The 26,181-nt window shown below is 44.0% G+C and overlaps 1 protein-coding gene and 1 pseudogene across 7 annotated transcripts in view; both read right to left on the reverse strand.

Moving 5' to 3' along the window:
* Positions 1 to 13,689, reverse strand: part of abcc9 (ATP-binding cassette, sub-family C (CFTR/MRP), member 9) — a 31,503-nt gene extending 17,814 nt beyond the window's left edge. For 3 of the 7 annotated variants that reach the window (XM_049018260.1, XM_049018299.1, XM_049018250.1), the window contains exons 1-18: positions 13,471 to 13,689; positions 12,759 to 12,967; positions 11,503 to 11,662; positions 10,414 to 10,555; positions 9,739 to 9,860; positions 9,241 to 9,407; positions 8,678 to 8,920; positions 8,095 to 8,283; positions 6,655 to 6,819; positions 6,186 to 6,341; positions 5,840 to 5,974; positions 4,975 to 5,137; positions 4,607 to 4,647; positions 4,278 to 4,420; positions 3,590 to 3,698; positions 2,882 to 2,989; positions 1,774 to 1,846; positions 321 to 426 (exon numbers count right to left, since the gene is read on the reverse strand). In XM_049018260.1, the coding sequence (XP_048874217.1) occupies positions 321 to 426; positions 1,774 to 1,846; positions 2,882 to 2,989; positions 3,590 to 3,698; positions 4,278 to 4,420; positions 4,607 to 4,647; positions 4,975 to 5,137; positions 5,840 to 5,974; positions 6,186 to 6,341; positions 6,655 to 6,819; positions 8,095 to 8,283; positions 8,678 to 8,920; positions 9,241 to 9,407; positions 9,739 to 9,860; positions 10,414 to 10,555; positions 11,503 to 11,662; positions 12,759 to 12,785 (2,249 nt within the window). In that variant the 5' untranslated portion in view covers positions 12,786 to 12,967; positions 13,471 to 13,689. The other 4 variants (XM_049018308.1, XM_049018290.1, XM_049018281.1 and 1 more) reach the window with 3 other exon arrangements.
* Positions 13,690 to 18,148: 4,459 nt separating this feature from the next.
* On the reverse strand, positions 18,149 to 24,773 carry LOC125745844 (plexin-B2-like; annotated as a pseudogene).
* Between the last annotated feature and the right edge of the window lie 1,408 nt (positions 24,774 to 26,181).

The following is a 26,181-nucleotide window of genomic DNA, read 5'->3' on the forward strand; positions in this document are numbered from 1 at the left end:
CTGTCGCCTCCCAGTCTGAGCGACTTTCCTTAGCAGCGTTGACGTCAAACAATCGACATCAGTTACACAAAGAAACCCAGTGAGTCAATGACTTCGTATTTTCAAAGAACGACTGTCAAGATGTACTACAGCTATCACCACTATTGCGTAGATCTGAAACGATAAAATCTAAAGGTTCTTTTATATTTCCCATCTGTAATGCAAAGATTATCACAAACAAGTGGCAGAATGGAGCAGCTTAGGTACAGTTTGCGTTCTGAAGGACTGTCTACTGTCTGTACTCGATCGACTTGAGCTCAGTGGAATCGGGCAGCACTTACTTGCTCCAATACACTTCGCCTCTGACAGTCTGCATCTCCCCAAGCATGGCCAGTAGGAGAGAAGACTTTCCACAGCCCACCTGGCCCACGATCATGGTCAGTTGCCCTGGGGAACAAGCAGAACTTGAAATATGTTTTTAGAGAATGGAGCATTATTTAGACCAAAGCAGACCTAGATACAGGAAAATCAAAAGACGCAAGACATTTTGTTTCACCTGCATTAACCAGAACTTCGGGATAGAAGTTCTACCTACTGAAACAGAGGCTTGTAGCTGGCTGTTGTAGGATAAAACCATGAGATTCTGCTGAATGTGAATAAACACGAGGGAGCTGTAGGACAGTTGGGAGGGACTATGTCTGCTAGCTGGTGTGGATATGACTGGAGATCCCTCACAAGGCAGAACGGTAACACTTCACTTGAAGCTCTATAATGCTCTATAGATACCTTCATAATGCATTACAATGGTTGGTATAAGAATTAATAAAGCATTACAGTATCTTCTATTGACAGTCATAGGGTATTATAGTGTCGATTATAATACTTCATAAGCTCCAATGATGCTTTCATCTATAATTTACTATAGATACCTTCATAATGCATTATAACGGTCAGTAATAATAATAATAATAATAATAATAATAAATTTTATTTGTATTGCACTTTATATTTTATCAATCTCAAAGTGCTACAAAGTAAAAAAAATATATAAAAATACTAGACTATACTATAAAATACAGTATTAGAATTAAAGATGTTTTGTGCTACATGACGATGTGATATCTTCAGAGCGCCCTTTCATTATAGATGAGAGCTTCGTAAAGCATTCATAATGCATAATAAGCATGGCTGTAATGTGTTATGCCTTTTTATAAATATTTGTAGCCATGTTTATGATGCTTTATGAATGCCTTATAATGTGTCATGAATGTCTTCATAGATTCTTGTAGACGTGGAATTCACAGAAAGTGCTATTGGTGGAACATGGAAAGCGAGGTCTTATATGAGCCTCATCAGGAAAGGTGGTTGGAAAAAATACCACGGTAAACTGACTCTAACTTAGTCATTGCATTTCCATTGATATTCCTACAGATGCCCAAATGTCTCAAGCTTTCTGATCAGTGGAGCATTTTATGAACTTCAATGAATTAACAATAACTTTCCATATAGACATCAATATATAAGCATACTGATTCATAAGGTTCATGATCGCCTGGGTCCGGATTAACTTGCAGTTTGGTCTGCACCTGATCTGCAGCCTGGACTTTAAGAACCCCTGATCTACAGTATGTTACGTGTTATGGCCCTTTTAGGCCATGTCAGTCTCATGTCGTGGGCTTTCATCTTAAACAATGGAACTGGACGTCTGTCCGGAAGTCATGAAACAACACCAGAGCAGAGACGCCCCTGCGGGCAGATCGCTGGACACGGGCAGCTGCCACCCCTCCGCATTACCTGTAGGGATGCGGATATTGATGTCTGACAGCGTCGACAGGTTGCCCCCCCAGGTGAAGAAGCCGTTGGTCACCTGAGAAGATAAGAAGGGTGGCAAAGTAAAAGACATTATGAGGTACGGAGGGGAAGTTCTGGTCATGAAGCTCTATTGTGACTCGTGAGTCATGTGAGTCATATTGACTAATGAGCTTTCAGTTACTTCCTCAAACATTTGACTTACTTGTAAAATGTAAAACTGGGTTTGATTAAACTAAGTTCAATCCAATCAGAGTATCGTTAGACAAAGGCTTCCATTCCAGTGAAAATATACAAATCCCACCCCACAAATTAACACTGCGATGCAGTAAAACGACAAGCATCTTCTGCTTTTTAGTCCGGAAAAGAAAATCTGCACCATTTTCACTGAGCTTTTGTTTGCCTATTTTATATCACATCCAATCATCTGCCTGAACTCTCTTCACTCCATCCTTTAATGTGTAGTACAGAATTCGTACTGGGGTGAAGAACCTACTCAGATTCCCATTACTGTGTTTGTGAGGAAAAAAAAAAAACAAGCTGAAAATAAATTAGGAACAGATGTGCAAAACCCTGAGAAAATGGACTGTGGTTTTAAAAGTCAGCGGAGAAACTGAACAAAATGTCAGAACAGCGTGTATTATTAAAAAAGCACGCTGGGCTGATACGTCGCTAAGCACTTAAAGCTCGACCAGGGTCACTGGGGTCATTGTCACAGTCAGGCTTCCATAGGGAACGGAGGTCAAAGACCAACGTTTATGTCAAAAACAAACAGTCGTTTTAATTGTCTTCTTTCTCATGAAACCCTGTATTTGTCGCTGAAGGGCACTTAAACACACTGACCCAGGGAAAGGATGGACTTCCTGTTGCCAAGGAAAAGCCGCACTGAAGATATCAGAGTTATATATACACATCGTCGTGCACTGCATGAAGCAGTGATAAGCAAAGAGCAAAGCTTATTCTGAGTAATTAATACGGGCTCACGGGACAAGCGTGTGCGTCATGTATGTGCGCTTCTGCCATCACGCAGTGTGGGACACGGGGCCTGGGAATGACCCCCGGAAGAACCGCAGAAACGACGGTGACCTCTGACCTTGACGGCGGCATCCTCCGTCTCACTGGGGCGCAGATTCCTGCGTGGCGGCTGCTCGTAACTGTCGATCTGGTAGCGGAGTGGCTGCTTCCTGTTCACCGCTTTGGTCTGCCACGGGGGGGGGGGGGGGGGAAGGTTGGGGTGACACAGAAGAGAAAATACGTGAGAAGTTTGGGGCCGGAAGAAACCCCCTAGCTCAAGAGACCGTGCTCAAGAGGGGTCCCCAGTCTGGGTCATCCCGGCACTCTAACCCCAGCCTCCCCCCCCGCTCTCCTGACAGCTCTTAGGAGACTTTTCTTTTTTTGCCTGGGAGAAACTTTAGGAGCGAGTCGTTTCCCACTGAACGCAGCTCCTGGCTGAGAGCTTCCAGCTGCAAATCGGTTTTATTATTCTTCAGAGCTAGAAGGCAAGGCAGCGTATAGGAGTTTGAACGTACAGCATTTGAAAACACAGCTACACATTCACTATATGTTATGTTTACCAGAGGAATGCTCTCATAGCCACAAACCGAATAAACAATTTATCCAACTAAATGAGCGAATAAATTATGATAACGACCCTATCAGGCTTGCATTCCAAGCCTGCTGTTGGTCTGAGTTATTCAAAACTGAAATAAAATCCAGTTCCTCTCGATTGAGTCAGCGGACCCAAATTAGAGGTGGCAAAGAAGGGGTGAGGGTGTGGGAAAGCCCGGGCGGCCCGACTCACCCCCCCTGGATGCTTCTTGCAGGAGTCCAGGGAGACGGACACGTCCCCGTTTCTCCAGCTGTCCTCACCAATCTCGTCACTCTGGAGGAATTCGCCCAGCTTCTGCACGCTGGCGAGACATCGACACGCGGCCATGCTATCATCGCGACACATCTCTCTTTCGGCTGCCCCCCCAGCCCCCGACGAGCTTCAAAGTCGGACCCACGCCTCAGGACATCAGCTAGCCTTTCCCGAACCTGCCTTCACTGGATTTATTAAAGAAAATCCTTGTGCTTTTTCAGGCCTACGGCTCAAAAGTCCATCTGAATTCAAGCTGTACCATCAGCTATTGATGTCCTCCAGCTATTATAGACAATTTCTGCTGCGGAACACAGAGTTTAATTATTATTATGTGCTGTCAGTCACTGCCTTAAACCAGCTAGTTATTGACATTCTTAAACTGCACGGCTACTGCCTCTAATTGAGGTTCCTGCGGCCTTAAAGGCAGGCTCGCAGATTTCTGAGGATAATGAAGCTTTCATACATGCAGAGTACCGCTGCAGACAGGAAAGATAGCTGGAAATACGTGTTTTGAAGGAGTTTCTGAGGCATCGATAGGGTGTGTCGGGCTTTTCAAACAGATACCAAGACAACCTGGGATATCAAAGCTTAATAAATGATTACAATGACTGCATGGGGGCCGCCTCACCTGACCAGGGCCTTGACTGCGAATCTGACCACGGTGGAGAGAAGGAAAAGGGGGGTGACCAGAATGTGGAAGAGAGCCAGCGAGGCGAAGGCCACGGATGGGCTGAGCACATCTCTGCTGGTACAAGCGTGTGTGACGAAGGTCTGCAGCCAGGGGGCGCCGCCATGGAACCCGAGTCCACAAAATCAAATAACGAATGAATGATACCTCACTCACACCGCAAAAGCTGAAACATCTCAACACTGTTATGAGGGCAAACAAACAAAGAAACAAGCAAACGATGGGCAGAAAGTGGATTCTGAAATCTAAGCTGCAAGACGGGGTCTTACCGCGAGTACTGCTGCTATAGGGATGGCAGCGTTCATGAAAACTGGGTAAAGAAGGAGACCGAGGGTTACTGATGCTTACTGTAGCGAACCGTGTAAAAGAAGGGGGCTGTACTTTGGCAGCTAGTCATCTGAATCCATTCCCCCAAATTAACCTGCCCAACTTTGAGTTCATCAAACCTATAATGTATACGTTCCTCATGATTGGAAATCTCATTATTTGTTAGGTTCAAGGCAAGAGTGGTGATCCATCAATGTGTGGTGGCATTAGGGGAATGTCACCGGTTTTGTCAATACAATAATGAAGGGCCTGCATTCTGCAGGAACCCCCGTGTACTGTTAAAGCCCCTGATATTCAGCAAGCCCCTCACTGGACATGGAGGTGTAGAGGGCAAAGGTCTTCAGGCTGGTGAGCTCCTTCTTCCGGGTTTGCTCCACGCTGTCGCAGAAGACGTTCTCCCAAGCGTAGAGCTTGAGCACCTTAATGCCCTTCAGGATCTCTGTGGTCTTTTTCAGCCGGTCTGTGGAATAGTCCTTGACAAACACAGAACAAGACCGAGTGGGCGGGAGGAGTGGCTTAAAGGTTCAGCAGGTCACATGGGAACATCAGGGGATTCTAACTCCTCCCCCAACAATATGAGAGCTGTCAGTCATCTTTTAAACATAACACAACCAGAAAATCTAGCATGGAACAGCCAAGGTATGTAGCAGCCAATTTATGGAGCAGCCAGGGTATGGAGCAGACAAGGTATGGAGCAGACAAGGTAAGGAGCAGCCAAGGTAAGGAGCAGCCAATTTATGGAGCAGCCAGGGTATGGAGCAGCCAAGGTATGGAGCAGCCAAGGTAAGGAGCAGCCAATTTATGGAGCAGCCAGGGTATGGAGCAGCCAATTTATGGAGCAGCCAGGTTATGGAGCAGCCAAGGTATGGAGCAGCCATGGTAAGGAGCAGCCAAGATAAGGAGCAGCCAATTTATGGAGCAGCCAGGGTATGGAGCAGCCAAGGTATGGAGCAGCCAAGGTAAGGAGCAGCCAATTTATGGAGCAGGCAGGGTATGGAGCAGCCAAGGTATGGAGCAGCCAATTTATGGAGCAGCCAAGGTATGGAGCAGCCAATTTATGGAGCAGCCAGGGTATGGAGCAGCCAAGGTATGGAGCAGCCAATTTATGGAGCAGCCAAGGTATGGAGCAGCCAATTTATGGAGCAGCCAGGGTATGGAGCAGCCAGGTTACGCACCAGCGTGCTCTTCTGCGTGTCTGCCAGCTTGGTGGCGATGAAGTACTGCACAGGAGCCAGCAGCACGATGACTGAGGCGCCGATCAATGCACTGTATCCCAGCAGTTGGTACAGCAGAATGACGCCCATGATGATCTGGGGATCACAGAGAACCAAACACAGCTCAAATCCACAGCACCAGCCAAAGAACCACCAGGTTTGACTAACATGACGCTACATTCATTTTAAACAGTAACATTTCCTAAATGTGATAAGTTGCTCATTTGATCTGGTTGCTTCATGCACATATCTTCATTAGATCCATACTGGACCGCACTATGATTTGTTACAGGATGTGTCCAGTCACCTGCACTGGCATGGCCCAGAGGTTGGGGCACAGGAAGAGGAACCACATCAGCTGGTTGGTCTCTATAGCAACCAGGTTGTTGATCTGGCCCAGGGTCATCTCTCCCATGGACATGTTGGATGTGGACAAGCGCAGGATCTTATTGTAGATCATGGCCTAAGACAAAGCAGGATCACTGGAGTGATTTATTAGCTACACTTAACATCTACTTTATCAAACAGTTCACTTCAGTTTTTTTTCCCAAAGCATTCCCAGACAGGGCAAAAACGTTGTTTAGTCTTTAGTTAATTGACTGCCAAATTTTATGACTTTATACTACACCCGCATTCAAGACCACTTCAATGGAAATATGTCACTCTCTTCAACTCTAGCCCACTGGAATCCCAGACTCTTAAGTGGGGCGCCTGTTTCTGGCCGTGTTTTCACTGAAGCTCGGCTGTCTCGCGTGACGGAAAATGGGCCCCCTCACCAGTAGCGCTCCCCGAAGGTTGATGCCCGTCTCGATAGTGACGTAATACGAGGCCTGCAGGAAGGTTCTCTGCAGGATCAGGGCCAGGAACAGTAGCACGGCGAGGACCGTCGTCTTCTGGAGCAGCTCGCTGGTCGACAGGAAGTAGACCCCGAAAAAGCAGCCCTGACGCAACGAAAAAAAGCAAAGGCGAAGATTCATCATTTTTCTCAGAGTCTACAGAACAGGTGGCACATAAAAGGGCCTGTAAAGGTCTGTCTCCTGCATTCCCATGGAGGCCTTGGGAGGAGGGTGGGGAGCCACTGAGAGAGTGTGACCTGATGGGGGGATTTTCCATGTCACACAGGTATGCGGGTCTGCTCGGCCTCTGCCTCCATGTCTGTTTACCTTCCAGCCGTCTGGCTTCTCCGTGCTCAGCCTTGGAGGTCACTCCAATCCAGACATGGAGACAGTACCTGGTCCCTTGAGCACAGACCTGAACTCACAACACTGGCTGAACTAGGATAGGTCATGTGTTTTCCCGACTTATACACAGTACATAAAACCTTCTTTACTGTTCCAGAAACAAATCCTCCTTCCCAGGGACGGATTATGGGTTGTGTGCCCCCCCCCCCCACCACCACCCCCAGCACCACCACCAAAACCACCACAATTCAAGGGCCCTTGGCAGCCAAACGCCCTCCCTATAGGGTCAGGGGCCCTTGTAGGCAGAGGATCAAAGAATGTAGACCCTCTAAAATAGACAAACGAAAATACATTGTTGATAAGCGTTGCAAATTGTTTTGGGCTAGGGGCCCCACGGGCCCCCTGCACCCCAAGGGCCCCTTGGCAGCGGCCCCGCTGGCCCGGTCCGTAATCCGTCCCTGCTCCTTCCTTCTACTGGCATCAGAAATAAATTGTTGATTTGAATCGAAGCAATAAATGGGAAAAATGCTACACGACAGGCTCGCCATTCCTTGAGCGCTTCCCTTAGTTGCACGTTACATTTCTCTAAACGGTGAGCAACTTTGGTAAATCACTGCGCAAGCGGTGAACTTAACGTCTGCCACGTGCGTGAGCGAATGGTGAGTCAGGATTAATCGAGCCGTGCTGGCGAGGACAACTTCTGCGGAATTATGGTGAGAGCCTTGGTGCAGCTACAAGCAGTGAGGGCTGCTTGGCTCTATGAGTCACTGACTCTTTGACCTCAAAGATGAACTCAACAAGGGAAAGAGTTCAATTGTGCAAAAGGCAGTTCCAGAGTAAAAGCAAGAAACGCTGACGCCATATGACATAACTATTTAGTGGAAAAAACATCACCACATGACCTACACTGAGTTCCCAAAAAACACTTGCATTTCATAATTACATTTCATAATAATCCTTGTTGTCTGAGCTATTGATAACTCACCTATTCCCTTGTAATGTAATGCAGCGGCCGAAAGGGTCAGATATACGCACTTTATCTGCATCCAAGGTCGCGGTTTCATTCTTCAGGCCCTTGACGATACCCAAAATGCACAGCGGGCCGGCGAAACCGAGCAGGTCAGCCAGGTAGCGGAAGGTGCTGCTAAGCAGGATGGCCCGGCCGAAGGCTCGGTATATAGACCTCCAGATGGAGGGGGCCTGCTCGGGATCATCGGAATTCTGCTGTCAGGATAAATAAAGGGAAGAAGCCTGTACCTTATGGATGCTGCTCACTGTTCTGTATTAGGAACTTTACTGAAATAGCATCTGTTTGATGAAATGGCTGCCAACCCATTCCATGGTGCTTCAGATTTTCTTCAAAGAACAGATTTTTATATCGTAGCAGTTCTCGTGCAATTTCCTGTAATAGCAAGCTTTTCTCTTCAATGACTGAGCTATACAAAGCTTATAATAACATGCTCCTGTCAATTTGCATTACTGGATTCAGCCGGATGCTGAGGCAATTCAGGTCAAGAACCAGAGCCCAAAATCAGAGCTTGAACTTGCAGCCTTCTGTTTCCCAGGGAAAAGCTTGAACTACTAAGCTACTTCCGTCCCATGAGTGGGAGCCACTCACCCTCTGCTCCTCGTAGGCATCCTTCAGACTTAAGTAGTTGGTCAGAGCTCGCATGGCGATAGGCAGCTTGCCAATCTTTTTCAGCTCAATAGGTCTCTTGTGGGCACCCATGATGAGAGGATTCATCCACCAGTAGGTGGCTTTGGACAGGAGGTTGACAAAGGGCTGCAGAAAACGCACCCCCAGATCCTGCAGGTCCTCGGGTGGCTTGACCTTCTGGGGGTTGGCAAAGAAGACGTATTTCTGCAAGACAGGGTTGAAGGTAAAGCCCAAATGATGTGATGTGCTCTGTTGAATGTTTTAGTGAGTCCTACGTGGTTTCATGCAATTCATGTAACTTATTCATTTCGAAAGAAAATGTCTCGGCTTGTCTTTTGTCTGTTAACCCAACTCAAAGACCTACATCAAAGTCAAAGTCAACTTTACTGTCATTTTATCGCATGAGCAATAAAACCAGGTAGCAGGTTCTCTGATTATGAGAAGAAAACCTTTCATATTATTACAACTACAGCATCCAGCCCAGAACTGGAGTGTGGATGACAGCCAGAGAAAGGCAGGCTTACCCTCACTCGGATGACGTTGATCTCCACACCCATCAGAAGCCCATACAGAATGACCAGCAGCGCTGTGATGCAGAACCTCAGATGCTGGATGCCCAGCTCGTACTCGGCGTACTTCCACAGCTTGATGGACTTGGTGAAGAAGGCCAGCACCCAGTAAATGAAGAGTGCTGGAGAGAGTTTGCAAATGGAATTCACGAAGAAGGTCATTATTTCACCACTGAAAGCTTTGTCCTGAAGTGTTTTAAACATGCCACTGACGCTTTCTGACTTATTACTACAATTGATTATCTATCCGAGGAACCGAAGACTCAAACTGTAGAAACGAGAAACCAGTAGCTAACTGAACAAAAAAAAAAACTACCACTGAAGGAATCAGGCAATGCTTTATGTAATGGAGTGATGTATATCACCAGCTTCACTCCTCTCATAACCATTTGGCATCTTTTAAAAGAAAAGTTCAAATTTTCACATATAGAGTATAGCCTATGGTTGACTTACCTAGAAGTAATTTGGGGAAGTTCGAGGTTTCGATGTTGTGGTAATAAATCACTGACGTGGTGGCAGCTATGAAGCCCATGAATGCGGGCATGAAGAGATGGAGGTGGTTCGTGCTCATGTGCCTGGCAGTTCGTGAAAAGAACAAAAACACCAAAGATTTGTCATTACACAATGGACCATCCTGCAAACGGAGATATTTCTTACACATTGTCCTTTTCAATATATGGGAAACTAATAGGTGCCATAATTATTTTATGACTATTTCTCAAACTCCACAACCTGAACAATGGTCACTCAAGACCTGGAGCCTGGCTATAGAGAGATAGTTTTATCTGGGCAAACACATTGTTTGTTCTTCAAACTACTAAGTGATACTGTCTTCGAACTAATGAATGGAACATGTCAATGCCAACCCAATGAATTGCTGAAATGAACCATTAAGCAGTGATTTAGTTATCTGAAGTAACTATTGCAATTGATAGCATCATAAAAAAGGAAAAAATTTACCACAGATATTAACCTCACCACATAAGGCATAGAATAACTCAAACAAACTCGTAACATATAGAATGATTTGTGACTCTCAGGCCAACATCTCATCCTCTCTGTCTTGCTGGGCATGAAAGAGCTTGTAAAGCATCTATCCAGGGACGGTACGGACAGCTGAAGTCCCACCCGTTGGAGACGATTCCCTCGGCGATCTCGCACACATGCACGAACAGCAGAGTGAACGTTAGAACCCATCGAATGTTGTGTCCGGGAAAGTGCAACCATGTATTGTGGTGGATTTGCACCTTGGAGCTCTGGCTGCCCCAACCTAAATGGGGGGGGGGGGGGGGGGGAGACAGCAAAGAATTTCAGTGTCTCTCTGAGTACATATATAGGTCATTGCTAGGCCTACATACAGTCGTTCTTAAACGAAAACATGGCAAAATGGCTTTAAAGCTGCAAACTTATATCGGTTTTCGTTTAATGAAAGAAATGGTCACTTTTTGATATTAAAGTAATTTCCCTACCCATAAAACAGAAATAGCTACGCAAATAGGCAGCAGCTCTGGGAACTTCGGAATGCGCAGAGCTCATCAAAACAACGTCACGATAGGATTTTTCCTGGAATCGTGAATTAAGAAGTTCTGAGAGCGAACCAGACGGGCCGCTAAGTGCCTATTAATGAACCCCTGCTTTCAAAAAGAGAATGTTTCTAAAACATCCGTAAACCATGACTACGCATAGGTCCTGAACAGTGAGAGAACGCAACATGACCGCAATCCCATGAAAACACTCCCGTAGATGCAACCACATTTGTAGGTAAGTGAAACAGAGACGAGTTATACTGACGACCAGCTGGCTACTCGGAAGATTCCACAAACACGGAGGAATTAATTTACTTCATTGTGTGCTGTGATGGCTTAGGCCCTTAAAATAGCAGAACACCTTTCAAGTTAACTGTTTTTTTTTTTTAATAAAAATGTTTCTTTACTGCATAACCATGCTATACTGCATGACATCAAAAAGGGGTGGAGTCAAGTCCTGAGCTACACTTTTGCTAGCAGCTTAAACAACGACTCCCGCAGTTATGTGACAGTATTTAGGAAAGCATATGTCTGTAGCTGCACTTTTATAAGCAAACGTCAAATGCAGTACAGACACTTCTGTGAGGAGTTACATTCATCCGTCCTACAGCTGCTCATCGAATAAAAGCCTTTCACTTTCAGGGCAGGTGCATGTGCTGAAATACGTAGCAGGGAAGGTTAACTGATGTACCGATGAAGAGAATAGGGAAGGTGATGAAGAGGAGGAAGACATGCGGGACCAGGTTCAAAGCATCCACAAAACAGGCGTTGTTTAGGACCCCGTTGTCCACGCTGTAGGAATCATTCCTGTCGTCACCACAGAAGGAGAGAGCCAAGGCGACTGATTGGTCCTATGGAACCCAGAGGCGGGGCCAAAAAACAAATCATGACATCAGCATCATGTGTCACCCACAAATATGTGCATGTTGCCCTTTAAAAGAAACCCTTAACATATTTTCTAAATGCCCCCAAAAATGCAAAAGGATATTTACACTAAGCAGGTATTTAAAGAAAAAGGCAAAAACAAGCAGATGTACAAATGAGAGACATCTTGTCATCCTTGTATAAATGACCATGATATGAAGAATAAAGTATCTGAGCAAATGACTCGAAATTCATAAAAGAAAAATGCAAAAGCTTTTGAAAGTGTTTGAAAAGTAGAAATATATAATATATTTAAATATAAACATAATATATACTAATATCACAAGTACTACTGCTGTTGCTGATAATAATAATAATAATAATGATGATAATAATAATAATAATAATAATCAGCAGAATCACAAGGCTGTGTATAACATGCAGAGCCAAGACTGAACGGTGCTTCCCCTTAACTCTGGGGATTTCTGCCATCTACATTATTAACATTATCCTCACCCTCAGCTGTTACAGAAATTAACTGCTGTTGTACTTTTATTACAACAGAAACATTGGCCAAAAAATGAAGGTATGCACACATTCATACCACGAGGCGTTATTTAACCCGAACTGGTATTTTTTCGCCTTTGGCAGATGAGAAGTTCACCTAAATTGAGAGATGTTATGAATTTTTAAGGCATAAGAACTGCATAAGGCATAAAAACTGAAACTAAAAAACCAAAACAATACCAGTTTATAATACACAGTTTAACAATTTCTGTGTGGTCGGTACAAGTATTAAATTGTATTACATATTTATCAATTTATATTAATATAATTATTTTTTTTAACTGTTTTTTTTTCTTTTTGATTATTGCCATATTATTTTCAGGACATTAATATAAACTAATAAACTAATATTTACATGGATACTATAAGACCTTCATTCAATTTACGGTACTGTATAGGACAGAAAATGTAAACTCCAGTAACAGCTACACTGAAAGGGAACTAGTGGACAAAGTTAGCCTAGGTGAAGTAGCGATATCCAGGTAAATGGAAATGTGAAGGTTAAATGCATCTTACCTTATGTGCCTTTGGACAGTATTCCATAATTTCTTTGGGATTTTTAGCGAATGCAGACTAACGGAGTCGGTGTAGCGGACGCGGGGTATTTTTAGCCCAGGCGAATCAGCTGCTCACACTGCCGTCTCCTATCGGGTTTCCAAACTTGTCCAAGTCTACTGGGACAAAGTTTCCAACAGCACGGAGCTTTTCAGTTGACCAGGGAGGTTCTGTTTGGGAAAAGACACCTTACATTATCTGGCATGGGAATAAAGGACACACATATTTTTCCAGTAAAGATGCGGCATGTTGAAATAATGACATTCGTGCTTGCGCCATCCTTAGTAAAAATGACAACACATTGTAAGAGACCATGTAATGCCCCACTTTAGAAATTGTAATACTTAATGAAATAAGTAATAAATGGCATTTTTTATCATAAGAAACTGAGAAATTGAGTAATGACCTATAAAGGTGAGTCGCTTAACGCACATGCGCATTTGTGTTTACATCCAGGGTCGACCCGCGTTTTAAGAATGAAAAGCGGTGCATTTCTCACCAGAAAGGAAGAAAGCGCTTAAGCCATTTCGATGAATGAAACACTGCAGGATCCCCTGCTTTTACAGCAGAGGATCACAACACCGAAGGCAATTCATCGTCGCATCAGGCTGTGTGACTTTCAGCGGCAGTGAATTGTAACACCAAAAATCGCCATATTCCCCATCGCACTCACTTAATTACATCCTGTTCTCCTGCATCTGCGATCTAACGTGTTCAGCGTGGTCGGGCACCTTCACAGTCGTTGCATCGCTGTGCAGTGATGTTACATGCATTGTCGAGATTAATGTAGCTCCGAGGCAGCTGGAGCTGAGAGCCTGCATACCCGTCCTGCATCAGCATCCCGCCGAGTGCCGAGCTGCGGAGGATTCTCCGGAGCTCGGGGAAAGGGGATGAAGCCGCGCCGATGGTGCATATATAGGTCATACGTACTGTAAGAGTTGGGTGCAATGTTTAACAATGCCTAATACACGTAAATGACTTTCATGGGCAATAGAAACGAAACTCTGAATAATGCACGTTTATTTATTTGTATTTTATAGAAATGTAAATAATAACGCAACTGAAAGATTAGTATAGTGTTATTTACAAATAGACTTGAATAACGCAAAGCAATATCATGTAACATTTAATTGATGACTTTGTCCTCTCAGGGGGCTGAGAAAATACATTTGTTATGTAATGCACACAAGTCCCTTATAATACTGTATAACTAGGGTAGAATGACCTTTTTTGGCTTTCCCAGGGAACTGGTGTCCTTATTTTTACAAGGTTAAAGCAGAACTTAACACTGAAACCATGAGTAATGTATCCCAGTGGCCTCTGCATCTTCTCCCTGTGTTCATGTGGGTTTCTCTCAATACTGTGGTTCCCCGAAATTCCAGTGACATGCAGTCAAGCAAATCGGCATCTCTAAATGCGTTACTGCATGTAATTGTGTGTGAGTCTTCTGTGATGGACTTGCAACCCCTGCTATCAGCCCTGAGATTCCTGGGATAGACCACAGGCTCATTGCAGCTCTTTAGTGAATTAGTGGGATGGATGGATGGATGGATGGATACATGTTATAAGGTTTTCAATAGGACTGGAGGACTTCGCTCCACCTGTAATTGGGCCTAGGGTCTTCTGTTTTGTTGCTTTCTGCTAGTTCAGCGTAGGGAAGAATTTGCTCACCCTTAGTAATCAGGTGACCAGACATTTACAGATACCGAGCAGTACGCATTGTGCTCATACATGACCTGAAGCTCATCGGATTCAAATCCCCACAGGTGAGACGGATACAACAGTAACAGTCTTAAGTCTGCGCAGAAGTGAGATGTAAGTGCTGGCAACTCCTGAGGACTCGGGAAATTTGTAGGACTGAGCTGCTCTCACCCTCATTTTTTTTCATGATGTAACAATTAAATAGTCAATTCTCCGTGACCGCTGCTTCAGCATCAATCTCCCGGAATGTATAAAGAGTGCTTTCCATCACATTTTGCTTTTTATCACAGAGGTTTATGTCAGGGGGCCTACAGAATCTGCTCCGTATGCTTTAAAACTCTCTGAATGTGCAATAAGACACTGGTCCATTTCATTAAAAAGCAAGTGCTTTTAAGGGGATGCATTTTCATATTTCACCAGAACCAAAATGCATTAGCAGTATTACATCTCTGCGATTCGTCACATAGTGAATCACATTGCTTGCTTAAATATTGGACAGACCCACCTTCATCCAAGCCAGTATGCTGGCTGGTGTACTCTTACGGTTGTGTATTTGCTGAAGACGTTTTTTTCAGGCCATTGTCATTCTGGATTTTGAATCTGAAGCCTTTTTTCCGCCAGTTCCTGAACTGCGACACGCAGTCCTCAAGTTCACGATGCCCTCATTCATAAACATTGGTGGCTCAGGCCTCACAGGGGACTAGAGGTTCCTCACCCGTTCCCTCTCCTACCAGCATGGGAAACATCATAATGACACGTCCAGCTGGGACCACACATTTATTTATCACTCCCCCCGATTGTCGGACTCAGCGGGGACTGAATTCAGACCCTTAACTCTTTCCATTTGTTTCGGGGTTAGTCTGCTTACTGTGCTGAAAACAGAAGGGGAACATTCCTGAAAAGACACTTTGTTCTTTATCCACAGAGGCTAATATCCGACGATATGGCTCCCCAGGGAACTGGTCTGTCGTTGTCCTCTTAATCGAATATGAAGACATTTAGTTAGTAGGTGGTACCCTTTGATGACATTGTAAGGGAAACCGGCATCGAACAACAAAGGGATAGATCGCTCATTCACAAAATCAACAGAGAAAGGATGCTGAACTGGGGGCTCGCGTTTCAGGGTTGGTTGGCACTTTACATGCCGGGAGCGCAGCTGAGAGTTCGCGCATTTAGCAGCTACATTGGTTAGCAACCATTGACAAATACGACAGTGATAAAAAAAAATAATTTTCAGAACAACATGGTTCATTTAACGACCACATTTCGTATGTCTGACAAACATGCGCAGTGGAGTGAGAGAGATTTTTGAAGCAGGATGTGCAAAATATTGCTAAAAATATCTACTTCATGAGTAGTAATGATACTTCAAAGTCGTAAGCACAGTCCCGTACAGTCCCTGGGTAACGTGATGAACACATAAGGACCAGGCCATTGGAATGTAAGTCGGCCGTTAACTGAGGAGTGGCTGTCTGTCCTGCTTGCCGTTGTTAGTACATTCACCATGGGGTCTGAGAGTAACGTAATTTCAGTCGTCTTTGTGTCCTGTACATATGGCAGAATTGACAATAAAGACTTTTGACTCTGACTGCAGCTTCATTACTGCCATCTTACCATATAAGGATACCTACACCAACGCTTGCGTACCAGACCCAACCTGTCTGTCATGTAATGTCAGTTCTCCAGGGTTACTGTGTGACAAAAGCCCAGAGTTTGAGTGCGTACTGGGCGCAGAGGATCGCATCTCCTGGGTGGATGAGGTTTCCTGGCATGGGGAGGCTCACCAGTCAGATGCTGGGGAAAAGAGGGACGCAAAGGGACTGAAAAGTCAGGACTATGAGAAATATTCAAATTCCCATCAGACAGAGGTTAGACTGGGCCACAATGATCTCAACAGGAAAGCAGTGAGGTGTGTATCCCTGCCTGCATAATAGCACAGCTGCATTAACTAAGACAGCTTATGTGCGGGGGGGGGGGGGGGGGGGGGATAAGGCATCAGCCTGTAGAGCTGGGGATTGTGGGATTGTGGGTTTCCTCCTTATACAGCAAAAATGATGGGGCCCTGGAAAATCCCAATAGCGTGAGTACATACCTAATAATCCCCATAGGGTTAATAAAGTATATTGGGTAATGCTTTATATTAAGTGCACCTTCATAATGCATTCATAGAACATTCATAAGCAGTATGCAAGTACACTTTAACATCCTAACATCCCTTAACAGATTTAATATACATTAATAAACATTACATGATTATACAATTATAATGTTTGTTATTATTATATAATGTTTGTTATTAATGTATATTACAGCTATTAAGGGATGTTAAGGTATACATGCATGATGTTTATGTATGTTTTATGAATACTTAATGAATACATTATGAAGGTGTCCTTAACGAATGCAATATAAAAGCATTATGGAGGTGCAGTTAATGTAAAGCATTACTGTATGTTGCATATATTCTTCCTAATTCTAATGTGGTCAAAGAGGCTTTATATGACAAACCACAAGATGCCACTGCCTGAGCATAACTATTGAAATGAACTAGAATACCACTAGCAGGAAGTTCTAGAGCACAGCACTGCTATTCAGCTAATTACCCTATTTTTCTGTCAATGACATTCAATCAGCAAGATCTGACAGTGTGTTTCACTACATATGTTACCTTTAGGTAATTTGCACCAAGCTCCAAAGTAGCTTCTTTCCTTGGATTGCTGGTCATGGGAAAACGAAGTTCACAATGAGCAGGTCGGGCCTAACAGGATGTGACACGTGCATCTACTGTAGCCGAAGATGGTGATGGGCTATATTTAAAAGTCTGTCAGTCTGGCGATGAAGGGTCTTAAAGTGACAGACAATAAATAAAATGACATATTTTAATAAGTATTTAAAATATTTTAAATACATAGAATACAATGTGTTAAAGTATTTTGTTATAAATTATATTTTTCCAGTCTAGAAAAAAATACAAATTACAAACTTCTCAAAAGTAATTTATTATGTATTTTAAATACATTCAATTGAACTACTGTCCATCTCTGCCTGAAGGTTATCCCAACAACATACACACTTGGCCCTTTGCGGACAAGATTAGCACTGTTGCCTCACACCTCTGGTCTCCTTGGTTCCTCAAGGTTCCACGTGTGTGGAGCTTGCATGTTCTCCCTGTGTCATTATAAGCTTTCCTTCAGATTCCCCCCCGCAGTTCTAACAACATGCTGAGATTAATTAACTGTTTCCAAATAGGTGTGAATGAATGGTGCGTGTGACAGTGCCCCATCCTGGGTGGCTCCCTGCCTTGCACCCATAGCTTTTATATGGGACCTGAACAAGACAAGTTGTTATGGATAAATGGATGGAAATTGCCTATAGAGAATCTGTGTAGGCGCCCTGTGAAGGACTGGCATGGTGTTCAGGGTGTACTCCACCATGATGCCCCTTGTTGTCATGGATACAGTCCAGGCAGCAAACGGTCAGAAGATAGAAGGATGGAAAAATACCAAAAGATAAGGCGCTCGTGCACAGCACACATCAATGTGCATCGGATACACTGTATGAGATGAGCCGCGCTGTATTAAAGGGGATAAGATCGCCTGCGAGCAGGATGGAAGAGATGAAACTCCAAGTGATGAGCCGAGAGGCAGATATTAATGGAGCAAGATTTAATCACTAATAGCTGGAAAGCTTCCAGGCATCAATCACAGCCCAGTAAGGGTCATGATGACCGAAAGGCGGGGCATGCCTCTGTAATATGGCAAGCAGAGCAACGGCACACACACACATCCATACTCGGGGAAAGCTAAAGTGACCAGTCAGTCTCAGACGCATCTGGGCTATTGCTTCTGGAGAAAGCTCACACATGACCTGGCAGAACCATGCCTACGGTCTGGTTAAAGTAGACTTGAACCCATAACACTGGAGATGGTGTCTACTGTTTGAACAACCCCCCCCCCCCCCCTTTTAAACAGCTGGGATCCATACCCGGTCTCCCCCTGCCAAGAGGTGAGGTCTACAAAACTCACTCCCTCCTTTGGGGGAGAGCTTAACTCAGCAGAGCCTCAGGGAGTCCTGCCTGCCAGCGTGAGAACACTGTGCTTGATTAGTGAGGAAGAAGGACCCCCCCCCCAAACACACACACACATAACACTCCTCACCATCTTGCCATGGCCTGGAAGCACACTGTGACCTTCTCTTGTCCTCTTCTTCTCTTTCCCCAGTGAAAAACTTTGAGTTTATTTAGACAGACGTCCGTATCCAAGTCCTTGGTGCTGCCCCAGTAAGATTCAGTGCTAAACGTGGTTCCTTCCAGTCAACTCTAACCCCATATTGCCCCCTGGTGGCCCAGTCAATTCTTTTAAAAAAAAATTGAAAAGCTGCCTGAAGTTTTGGAGGAAGTAATGTAAGGTTTACTTTCAATCCAGATAAAATTCTAATTAAGAAGTCAGTATGTAGATGGAGAAGAAAATTTGTCAGCCAGTGGTTCACTCAAAACATTAATAACAGTACTCACTACAGTACTCTTCAGTGTCATAACGATGGATATCTGGTAGATCCTAGGTGTGATTATTTCAGCTTCAGTCTTATTTCAGAGACATGCGGCGTCCCGCAAAGTGAAAACAGCTCCATGACACCTGCGAATGATGCGCAGTGTCCCGCGAATCTGTCGTTCAGCTGTTCAGCGGCAGTAAGACTAACCGGCATAAAGTTTGACCGCCATAGCCCTGCCCCACCCAATCGGCCAATTTTACGATCACTCTATGCCCTAAGCACTCCCTCGTCAGTATTTTTTTCTGCTCACCTGTATTTGTCAAATTATTCCTGCACATGGAGCTAGAGGATTGGGTAATCTTGAGCCGGTATCTTCCCATCATTCCATGCGGTCACCGCCCACTTGATAAGTGTCCACCCATGAGTTGACTGAGGTGTGAAAGATGTGAAGGGCTCAGCCAGTAACTAACGCAATAAAATTAGAATGTTCATTATTCTAAACGTCCCCATTCTGTTTGTATTTCGATGTGTTATATTTGCTTTGTGTTGTTCCTGTTGTTATGATATCCGTATTTGTTGGGTGTTGTCTTTGTTGCTCTCTTACAATAACGTAGGATAGTAAATAGATTAGTGGTATTATTCATGTTTTGTAAGTATTAATATACTGTTATTCTATTTGTCAACCTTAACTAAAATTATGAATAAGTATAATGTTGTTTAAAGTGAAAATTAGTTGCCACTTTAATTCTAGTATCAAATAATGTCTCGGCTGTTTGAATATCTATTTGATTTTGCCTTTAAGCTAAAGAGCAAAATAAGAACCAAGAAAAAAAATCTCAGAAAATGAACCAAGAATAGCTTTTCATAATAAGAATGAAAATTGATGCTTTTAAGCAATTATGATAACTTTGCTCTGGGAAGCCGATGATGACTCATGGTATCATGCTCCTTCTGGAATAATCCGGAACACTGAACATTGCTGCTCGGAGCCCCAGTGCCAGTGTGCGTCTCCCTCCTTCCTCCTCTGGCAGTCAGATTTCCGGGAGCACCTGCAGAGGACAGGACAGTCATCATTTTTATCCAGCCCACTGTGAATCAGTGTTAGTACTCCGCCTGGACCCTGACCACTTTCCACACAAAAAAATACTACCAACACAGATAAGAATTTAGACACAACACACCAAAAAAAAAAAGAAAAATTTTGGCAAAAAAAGGAAAGTTTCTGTTACAAATTAAAGGTATACTATAATGTTGTACTGGATACAGTTATAGCTAAATACTGCTCCAAGAAAATTACTGTCAATTCGCAAATGTTTTTTTACACACTGCCTTTATAAATGCAAATGAAGCATGAAATATGATTATGATACTTGGAGTTAGTTTGCTCCCAAACTCTTAATGTAGGAGATTGGATTGGCCTCTTATAAAATCATGGCCTAGACGTTGCACCAGTGAAATTCCAAGATGCAGTTTCTTGAAGGAGTGTTCAGATGGTCCCTCAGCACCCAAAATACATGCATGTTACTCCTCTGCAAAAAGAGAAGCAAAGGCTGATTAGTATAGAAAGTAGTAAATATGAGCAGGGAATTGGTTCTTACCTGCCATCTATCATACAGCAGCCACAGTACGAGTCCCTGAAGGCCATGCAGTCCTTCTTTTGATGGCATGCCTGCACTGGCACCTTGGAGATCTGTTTAATTGCCAAATGAATCCGTAGCATACTTAATTATTGTTGTGATCCATGAAAACGGGTGAGGCGAACAGGCAGGCGAGCAGGCAGGAAGCAGGCAGACAGGCGGAATTCAGGGTAAACTAGGGGTTTATTAAAGGGAGCGGAGCGGGACGGGTAGGACAGAACAGGAGCACGGACATCTACTAACATCAATGACGGACAAGGGACACAGGCAAGACTTGCACTCAAATAGACCAGACAACAGGGTACAGCTGGGTACAATAAGAGAAGCACACGTGGATAATCAGGGGGGCGTGGCACACATGAAGATCGTATGAGCTGGGCATGACAATTATAACATACTTGCATAAAACTAATTCACAACCATGTACTATATAAGCAGTTGGAAGGTAGAAGTATGTATGAATGGATGGATGGATGAATGGATGGATGGATGAAAATCTAGCCAAAATCGAAAAGGTTAACATGTCTTCTGCAACTACCGTTTTCTGTGGGGTGATGTACAGGTGAGTGTGACTTGCGTCAAAGAAGAGGTGTTTGTTGACCATGTCATCAGAGTTGGATACTGGAATAGTATGGTAGACCTCTGGGTTGGAAGGTGCAAAGAAGTGGGTGAGGAAAACCAGAATCTTCAGGATGTAAACATCTGATGTTTGTTCTCTACTCATCCCTTAATGGGAACTATAAATAGAAAGGGACTCAAGACCTCACCTTGAAAATTGACCCCATTCTGCAAACCGCCCCATGTACTTGGCACATGGCCTGTGACTGTGATGGAGCACCTTACTCTGATTATCTTTCCCAGAAATGCCACGGTATGCTGGTTCTCCACAGCAACCCCTACAGGCACGAGTAGGTCGCTTTTTTGTAGACGGCTTGAGAAGTCAAAGCAAAGTGTTGCGTGCTGACCAAGAGTGAGAGCAGGACGTCGGCGCTGCATTTGAACTGTGACAACCTGTGTGGCTGATGGACAGAGAAACATGAGTCATTAAAACAAACTTCGACAGATAAGCTTTTACAGCTACACTTATGAAGATGAGTTTATGACCTTCAAATAAGACACATCAGTAAACTTTTGGGAGCAGATTCACTGATGGATTTTTACTGAATCTGAGTAGTAGCCTATAATTTTATTTCAGAAAGTATAAAAGTACCCCGTAGTGAAATGACCCCTCACCGTAATTAAAGAACAAAATAAAGATGTATGTATGAAGAGTATGGTGAATCAACGGCTATTTTGTTATTTTCATATCCTTGCTGTAAATAGCAGGCGCGAAGGATATCCTTGAATCGGTTATTGATGGCATTCAGAGGGTACATGCAGAGTGCTGAATCGCTTTCGTCTCCATCAGTGCTGGACACCACAAACAGAACCTTGTCTATTGGCTGCACGACACCATATTGACCAGACGCACTCAAATTGTTGGCCAGTTCCTCCCCGGCCGTCTGCTGTCTGCGCCTTATTGTACTTGTTGTCTTGGCTACAGTTGAGCTGAAGTTCGATGTAAGAATAGTAGTTTTGGTCATTCTCGCCGTGAGATGAAGGTGTAGTTCTTGTTGTCTGATTCTCCCCTTGTACGGGTGAAGAAGAAGTACAAAAACCCATTTTCCTTGAAGGAGTAACGAAAATTGTGCAAGTACTTTGTGATGAAGGGGGTGGCCTGCACACCGGAAGCATCCACGATATTTTCAAAAATGACCCAATCATTATAGTCCTGCAAGATGCGCGTGCTGATCAGCTTGGAGCTGTCCTGGCTTCCATAACCTTTCCCCACCACAAAGACAGGCAGGGTCTCAGAGTCTTTGACAAAGTTTGCCATCACGCCTACCACAGACACCGTCTCCTCAATGCTGGCCACGTAAGTCTTCTCACCCTTGTTGTCATTGTAGTAGATCGGCTGCTCAACATTGCTAAGGTTCAACAGAGAACAGAGACCCCTGAACAGGCTTCCACAGACTATGAGCGAGTCGTTGGCACTGTTAACCAGTAGAAGCTTGTTTGTGTTGTTCGTGTCCTTTGTATGTGCACAAGACATCTGAATGGGTGGTGTGCATTGGCGATCATCTTTCTTGGGGCCCGTAGTTGCCACTTTCTCCTTCTCCAGCTGGTAGATGGCATTGACGGTCTCCAGGTACGGTCCATGTGTGGGTCCTGCACCACATTGTTTACTGAGGTACTAGAGACAAACTCCTTGAGTATTTCATAGCAGGCTGTGGAACGGGACAGTAGTAGGGTGGCTGGAGTCCAAGATGCCATTTTTGCAAAAAAGAACGAAGAAGATGAGAGGTAAGACAACTCTCTCCAGCAGGGACTGTCAAAGTTCGGATGCGGACAAAATTGCTAATTAATCCAGACCCAGCTGAAAATAAGCAGAATTTATCAATCAGTATGGTTAATGTAAAAAGGCTTAATGTAGTTTGAAGTACAAAAATACAATGTAGAACCACCAAACTTCACACACAGAAAGAGCGGTACAAAGTTCCCTTTATTGCTAAATAATTATTGTTAATTCAGTAAAGTTCATGAAATGCTATTTTGTTATTGAAAATTGTTCCGGACCTATGACTTTGAACAAAAATCTTATGTTGACCTTTGATCGAAAAGTTTGAGAGGTGAGGTAGTGAGATAGTGAGGTAACTGCTGATTCACGGCTGCTGTTATCAACATGAATCATATAATCAAGTTACAACACTAATGTTTTAACTGCCAAGACCGATGGTTCTCAAACTGTGGTACATAGAGCACCCTCAGGTATTATATGAGACGACCATGGTAATTTAATGCTGTGATTAAGGTTACTGTGATTTTTTTTTCAAGCATGTGGTACTTGGCTAGTTTGCTTTGGTCCAAAATTTTGAGAACTGCTAGCCAAGAGAAGTCACCTTAAATTACCCAGCATGCCTTCGTCATAATAAACCTGTTTCATATGCGGCAAAGGATTCCGCAAGGTGACATTTCGCCTCAGCAGCAAGCATGGGGGCTTCACACCTGCACCCCTGTAGTCCAGGCTTTTCCCCCAGGACCTGTATGTGTCTGTGGAGTTCGTACATTCTCCACTTTCCTTAAGAACCAAAAATGTGATTTAGGTCTTTAGGTCAAGGTTCAGGTGGTTTGGGTGAATTATTGTCTCTAAATTTCCTTTTGTGCATGTGCCCTGTGATGGGCTGGCATCCCACCCACGGTGTGCCCTGCCTTATGCTCCGTGTTTCTCCGAACAAGGTCCAGACTCATTCTTTCCACTGGGTAAGTTAAGATTAAAAAATGGAGGTATCTGGTTCACATTGTATGCTGCATACTAATAGATGTTCGCAGTTGTCGTCTCCTGAAGTGCACCATGTCTGAGACAACTTAGAGACAGGATCTCAGCCCACTGCTCAGACATGCACTGACAAATGTACTTTGCCCTCTGTGTTTGCTTGACTGATTGTCTCAATTGAGAAACAGAGTCCCTTACAACACACAGCTCTCTTACAATGAGCTGCAGATGCTCCCTGCAGAATAAAGAGCAGCATTAGATCCAAGTCACTTAACGGTTGACAGACATCCTGGAACTCATTCTAAAAGGTAAAGACCTCTTAGAATTCCTTTCTATTAATTTTTTTCTGCAATGAGTAATATGACCCTTCCATCTCAACTGTGTGTGTATGCATGTGTCTCAAAGCAGAGCATGATCGGATATGCTAAAATAGTGTTTCCCAGTCTGGTCCTCTGGGACTTGTAGATGGTCCATATCGTTGCTCCCTCCCAGCTCCCAAACAAAAACGTGGAGTGTCTGCAGGTCTCTGAGGACTGGATTGGAAAATACTGCACTAAAATAAGCATTCTAATATATCTGTGCTTGTGGAAATGCCAAATAAAGCCCCCTTTCATGTTTAAAATAGTCTATAAATAAGCAATAATAGAAAAAAGTAAAAGCCCCATGCAATGTACGGTAAACTCACCCCACGGCAGATTTATTCAGAAAGTATAGTGCTTCTTGCCGCCTCGCTCTTCCTCCTGGGCTCCTCCGGCTTCCTCCTCCTTGCCAACACAAACACAAGGTCCACTGGCTGCTGGATGGCATCACTGTGTACCTGTTGGACTTTCACTGTCATGGCTGTGAACTCACTGTCACTCTGATTATTATTTGTGCATTGGCTTCTTTTTCCTGCCGGCTGGGCTTTACGACTCGCGGCAATGGGCCCATATTCAGGTATTTTTTAATATTTACTCAGGAAATTCTGATATATCTGCAACAGCTACCATTTGCACCCCACCCAGCTAGCAGTCCGTACAGTTACGAGTGAGGAATGAAAAAAAAACAGACATTGTATATCTGAATATTTTGAGTGTCGATAAAATGAGTGCTTAGAAATGGCACAGATGTGACTATTTGTGCACAAAGGTGTAGGAGAAGGGGAACTATTCAGAAAAGGAGGTGTTTAAAAAACATTATTCATCTTTCATTATAAGGGGAACAGACCCTGTAAATTTGTGTGAGTGTGTGTGCATAAGAGAAAGCGAGTGAGACAGTAATTTAGGAGAAAAGCTAGAGCTACATGTCACCATTAGGGTAATATATGGTTTATTAACTGAACACCTGGACACCTCTCTCCCAGAAAAAAATGAAATAGCGAACATCCAGTGACTATTTCTCCACATGCTGGGCATCACTATGTGTTTTGTACCTCACAGCATAAGTTTTCTTAAAACGGGCAGGAAATGCTTGGCCTACTTCGAGTTAAAAAAAAAAAAAACAGCTGTATCACTTAAACGGGGAATGATTTAATACAATTTTGGGGGAAAAAAATCTCATACGCTATTCAGTCGAGCTCTAGTTATGTGCATGAATTTGCAAGCCAGAAACACTAACAGACGGCATAACCTTGACAAGATGCAGAACTGGGTCATCAGACTTGTTTACATGGGTCTGAAACGGTACAAAAGATCTCATCCGTTGCATCACCTTATGTGTCTTTCAAAAGGTTAACCTAGTCCACTTGTACTGAAAAGTATGTGGTACATTTTTAGCAACGATAGCATCTGTTTGGCTTCAAACTTCGGATGCTTGCATCTTCTTTGCAGAGCCAATTCATCCACCTAGTGGACCGGTACTGTGCTAAACCAGTAGGCCAATCCATGTTCAGGGAGGAATTCAACGGAGGGACCGGTGAAGTCTCATTCAGACGTCGCCTTCAGTGGCTCGGACATTCTCCTGTGACCAAGGAGGGCCATACTGCTATTTCCCACCGAGAGCTTGGGCATGGTCGCTGTCTACATATAACAGTGCTTGAAGCACAACCAATAACATGGATGGGACCAGATCAACCTTTTCAGGAGGCCAAGGTAAAGCTTTACTTTGGTGTCCCCCTGCCTAGAAGATTGATGATCATTTCATCACCACGTTTCTGCCCATAGCTAGAGCCGGCCGCGTTTCTGCCCATAGCTAGAGCCGGCCGCGTTTCTGCCCATAGCTAGAGCCGGCCGCGTTTCTGCCCATAGCTAGAGCCGGCCGCGTT

The sequence above is a fragment of the Brienomyrus brachyistius genome, chromosome 1 (genome assembly GCF_023856365.1).
Source record: "Brienomyrus brachyistius isolate T26 chromosome 1, BBRACH_0.4, whole genome shotgun sequence".
NCBI lineage: Eukaryota > Metazoa > Chordata > Actinopteri > Osteoglossiformes > Mormyridae > Brienomyrus > Brienomyrus brachyistius.